The 2,575-nt window shown below is 43.8% G+C and overlaps 1 protein-coding gene across 1 annotated transcript; it reads right to left on the bottom strand.

Moving 5' to 3' along the window:
* Window positions 1-265: 265 nt before the first annotated feature.
* LOC149839508 (uncharacterized) lies at window positions 266-1,996 on the bottom strand. Its single transcript, XM_090004151.1, has 2 exons — window positions 709-1,996; window positions 266-536 (listed from the first exon to the last, which is right to left on the bottom strand). Exons 1-2 carry the CDS (start codon window positions 1,580-1,582, stop codon window positions 505-507), a joined length of 906 nt encoding a protein of 301 aa, XP_089860277.1. The 5' UTR covers window positions 1,583-1,996; the 3' UTR covers window positions 266-504.
* Window positions 1,997-2,575: the final 579 nt, after the last annotated feature.

Here is a 2,575-nt window from a genome sequence, read left to right as displayed (position 1 = left end):
AACAGTTAAACACTGATTCTTGTTAGGTTCAAACTCGGATCCAGATATGGGTTTGAGAAATCCATACCAGACCCCAAGTGTTCAGCCACCTGAATATTGTAGGAGCATATCAAAACCAATTAAATGAACTCATGCCAATTGGGTAGCCAACCCAAAGCAAAGAAACATCTCATAAACTTTTGATGTTTGATTGCATAATGCGTTCTGCCTCCCTTTCACTTAACAAAGAATGGACTGGATGCAGCCATATAGCTTAACATGGTTATGCAAGACAAAACCATTCAGGATGAAACCAAGGTCAATGTTACAGTAACTGTAAAAGGATGCTTTTCCCCCCTAAGGCAAACAGAAAGAAGATCAAGTAATATCAGACATACACCAAAAACGGATGAACATTAATTACACAGAAATTCCACTTATGATTCCGTCATGAGTACAAAAATCAACGCAGGAGGAAGTGTACCCTCTGTATATGGACCCAGATTCATCAATTTGGACCAGCAATCAGTTAAGTACACTTGATGAATTTGACGAGCCTGCAAATTGAATACCTTAATTTAGCATGGTAGCGCATCTATCATGTTACACAGACTAGCAAAGATTTTGTCAATGGTACGATCGTTTCTAAATCAGAGAAGCAATATAAAGAATGACATTAAAATAATTCAAGTTTCTCGCCAAATAATAACTCAAAAAACAGGTCATTACCTTCTTCAGATTTCGAAACATTCATACCATCTTGTTTATCCTTATTCAACGCATCAACCAGATGACGCTGAAGAGTCTTAGCTGAAGCAACGGGATCCTCAGCTGGTTTCGACCTACTTCTTTCTGGATTAGCTTTATTCTGAACATTTCGGTGCTGCAACAGTAAAGGATTCGTAAAAGCCTTCAACATATCATCGTCTTCACTGTTAACCATTCGCTTCTTTGCTGAACTTGTGTACAACGTCCCCCTTGATGGTTTCTCCATCTCCTCCGTCTTAACGATACCTGTTTTCCCATCAAAATTCTTCTTCTGATCACCAACCCTAAATGAGTTCTGGTTCTCCACTCTCTGAGAAGCCAAGAGGAGGGCTTCCCTTGCCCTCTTCCTAGCAATGGCGGAATCCCTAACCTTCCTATCCGCCTCCACCCAAGCAGCCGCAGCAGCACGTGTCATCGAGATTGTGGCAATCTGGGCAGCCGCCAGAATGATCTTAGCAGCCGGGGGATCGATCACAACAGACTTCCCTTCCTCTCCCCTCGGCACATTCTTGTTCGTAGAAGAAACCGAGCGGAGGAACGAGAACCCCTTCGCGCAGCAGAGGCAGACGTAGTTCGGGATGAATTCTGGGGCAATGCAAGCAGCATGCAGGGACGAAGGACAATTGGGGCATTTGATGCTGTTTTCCGGCGGGAACCCGTCAACATAAACCTCCAGACAGATAGGGCAGAAGAAGCTCGAGTGCAGCCTAAGGACGCAAGCAGCGCAGAGGCGACGGTAGATCCCACGATGGCGGACATCGTGGAGACATCGCTCGCCGACGGAGTGGCAGGCGCTGCAGCTCTGGCCCCGCGCTTCTTCCTTCACCACGTTCATCGGCGCATCGATCTGAAAAAACAAAACCCTAGCGGGAAGAAGGGGGGGGAGAAGAAGAGAGAGGCAGGGCTTTTCCTCAAAACCCTAAAACAAAAAACGTAGAGAATTTGACATTCCCACCACAATGGTGGTTAGGGTTTGAAATGATGGGTGTGGAATTAGGGTTTTAGTTGGAGGAAAACAGGGTTTAGTGTTCAACAGAGAAGAAGAAGAAAAAGAAGATGATGATGATGATGATGATGAAGGAAATGGGGTGAGGAATAGAGCAGAATGGGAGGGAGACAGGTCGAGCACCAGCGGTGACCACTACTCTGAGAGATGGCTGGGGCGGTGTTGGTTTCCTAGGGTTTACAGCGAAGGGACCGTTGGTTAGAGCAGATAACATGGCGCTCGGGCCAATTATCGACTTTGTTCATTTTGCGATCGGTCCGACCCGTCCAAATAACAAGGACCCAGTCACCCAAGGGTTTGGGTTTGGGTTATATCCGGTCAATAAAATGAAACCTTAGCCCCGACCTGTATAATTTAAAGTGTTTTTGTAAAATACATATTTGCACAACAAAACACCTGTCAAATGTTCGGGATAAGGAAAGTCAGGTTTGATGTTCGAAAAAATCATAACTTAAACCCGATCCACATAGTACCCTTTTTTTAAGTACTTGAGTTTAGCTCGGGTCAACATGAATGATATTGGGGTTGACATTTTTATTACTATGTTGGGTTTTTCGGTATCAGATCAGTTCGGTTACCTGATACAAACCCGACCCATTGACAGCTTTAGCCTGTTGCTCTCTCTAAGAATCGGTTAACATGTAAATCCAATTCACTGTCCATTTCTCGTTCTGCCTTATAAGTTTTAAGTATTTTATGATAGATTTGAACCGATGTGTTTAGCATGATCAAATTAGTGAAAATCCTCTTAAATCATGTTCTTTTGACGAAATTGCATGTTTTTTGTTTATTACCAAACCTTAACCCTATCATAGACTGGAA

Source organism: Nuphar pumila, chromosome 4 (assembly GCF_984573655.1).
Source record: "Nuphar pumila chromosome 4, dmNupPumi1.hap1.1, whole genome shotgun sequence".
Taxonomy (NCBI): domain Eukaryota; kingdom Viridiplantae; phylum Streptophyta; class Magnoliopsida; order Nymphaeales; family Nymphaeaceae; genus Nuphar; species Nuphar pumila.
This window is presented reverse-complemented; position numbering and strand designations above follow the sequence as displayed.